Source organism: Humulus lupulus, chromosome 2 (genome assembly GCF_963169125.1).
Source record: "Humulus lupulus chromosome 2, drHumLupu1.1, whole genome shotgun sequence".
NCBI lineage: Eukaryota > Viridiplantae > Streptophyta > Magnoliopsida > Rosales > Cannabaceae > Humulus > Humulus lupulus.
In genome coordinates this window covers 81,329,843-81,332,012 of record NC_084794.1, presented here as the reverse complement: position 1 = coordinate 81,332,012, position 2,170 = coordinate 81,329,843, and the positions used below count along the sequence as shown (strand labels likewise).

The 2,170-nt window shown below is 37.3% G+C and overlaps 1 protein-coding gene across 1 annotated transcript; it reads left to right on the top strand.

Moving 5' to 3' along the window:
• Positions 1-622: 622 nt before the first annotated feature.
• LOC133814457 (uncharacterized) lies at positions 623-1,330 on the top strand. Its single transcript, XM_062247414.1, has one exon. It carries the CDS (start codon positions 623-625, stop codon positions 1,328-1,330), a length of 708 nt encoding a protein of 235 aa, XP_062103398.1.
• Positions 1,331-2,170: the final 840 nt, after the last annotated feature.

Below are 2,170 nucleotides of genomic sequence, written 5' to 3'. Positions count from 1 at the left end.
TGTATGGTATGTACTCGTTTTCTTTTATAGTATGTACTCGTTTTCTTTTATAGTATGTACTCGTTTTCTTTTACACAGATATATTTCATGGGATACATATATATACCTTATATATACACATAAAATTATATATATAATGATATGCATAAAATTATACTCATGTATATTAGGTTCACGTTTTTCCATGTATTTATTTATATTTTTGCACTTATATTTATTTATAAGGTTAAATTACAATCAAGTATACATATAAATGGAAATTAATATATGCGTTTTATATGCCTGATGTTTATATTACTTTTACTGTCTATCTCATGTGTTTACTCACCACACATGTATAATTTTTTATTGATTGCTAAGATTATATACTTGATTTTAAAACATACTTGCTAAATGGTTAATTTAACACCCATCAGATATGGCTGAAAATATGGATGTCATTGCTACTGGAAGCTTTGAATGATCTCCCCGAACTCCAGCTTCAACCACCAAGGACCAATCTAAGGGTCAGGTTGTGCAAGTTTCGATACCATTGGTACCAACGGTCTCAACGGTTCCTGTGAACCATAATGAGAAACCGGATAAGTTCACTGGGGTGAACTTCAAAACGTGGCAGCAGAAAATGCTTTTCTATCTGACAACATTGAATCTTGCGAGATTCTTAAAAGAGGATCCTCCCTTTATTGGAGAGGATGAGATAGATGTGCAAACTCAGCAAGCAATTGACGCTTGGAAGCACGCTGAATTCCTGTGTAGGAATTATCTTCTGAATGGCTTATCAGACACTCTGTATGGTGTGTACAGTGTGAAGAAAACAGCCAAAGAATTGTGGAACTCTTTGGACCACAAATATAAGGCTGAAGATGTTGGCGCCAAGAAATTCTTGGTTGGTCAATTCTTGAACTTCAAGATGGTAGACTCCAAGAATGTGATAAGCCAAGTGCAAGAGCTTCAATTAATCATCCACGGGATCCATGCTGAAGGAATGGTTTTGAGTGAATCATTCCAAGTAGCTGCAATTATTGAGAAGCTACCCCCTGCATGGAAAGACTTCAAGAACTATTTGAAGCACAAGAGAAAGGAAATGAGTGTTGAAGATCTCATTCTCAGACTTCGCGTTGAAGAGGATAACCAAGGTAATGAGAAGCGAACCTTGAATCCTAATGCTTCCAAGGAAAACTTGATGGAGCATGATAGAGGCTCAAAGGGGAAGAATCCTAAGCACAAGCAAGGGCCCAAGTTGGGACCGAAAGGTGGAATTGCAAAGAAGCCAAAGTTCCAAGGGAAGTGCTTTAACTGTGGCAAGATGGGACATAAATCATCTGAGTGAAAATTGCGCAAGAAGAAGGGCAATGAGATCTATATGGTGGACGCGATATCCCAAGAGGTCGTTGAATTAGACTTATGTGTCGTGGTCTCTGAAGTCAACCTGGTGGATGTGAATCCAAAGGAATGGTGGCTCGACACTGGAGCTACTCGTCATATATGTGCGAACAAGTCAGCATTCTCTGATCTGACTACACTGGAAAATGGAGAGAAGCGGCAACCTCTGAGATAAAAGGGGAAGGAACTGTGTTCTTGAAGATGACGTCTGGAAAGAATGTCAAGCTGCAAAATGTACTGTATGTGCCTGACATTCGTAGGAATCTGATATCTGGAACTCTGCTGAGTGTACATGGGTTCAAGATGGTGTTTGAATCTCATAAAATTGTACTCACTAAAGCGGGTGTTCCTATTGGGAAGGGTTATGTAAAAGAGGGCATGTGGAAGATGAATGTAATGGTTGTTAAGCCAAATGTTGTTATTGATAAAAATAAAGCTAGTACTTCTTCTGTTTACCTTCTTGAGTCTTCAAATTTATGGCACGGTAGACTAGGTCATGTTAATTATAATTCTTTGCGTAGATTAATTAACTTGAATCACATACCCACGTTCAATATTGATTCAAAACATAAGTGCGAAACTTGTGTAGAAGCGAAATTAACCAGGTCATCGTTCAAAACAGTTGAAAGAGACACTGAACCCCTTGATTTAATTCACAGTGATATTTGTGATTTAAAATTTGTTCAAAAAAGAGGTGGTAACAAAAACTTTATTAGTTTTATTGATGATAGTACAAAGTATTGTTATGTGTACTTGCTAAAAAGCAAAGATGAGGCTATAGAGAAAT

Coding starts and splice junctions, on each gene's coding strand:
- LOC133814457 (XM_062247414.1), top strand. CDS start 623: ATGCTTTTCTATCTGACAACATTGAATCTTGCGAGATTCTTAAAAGAG.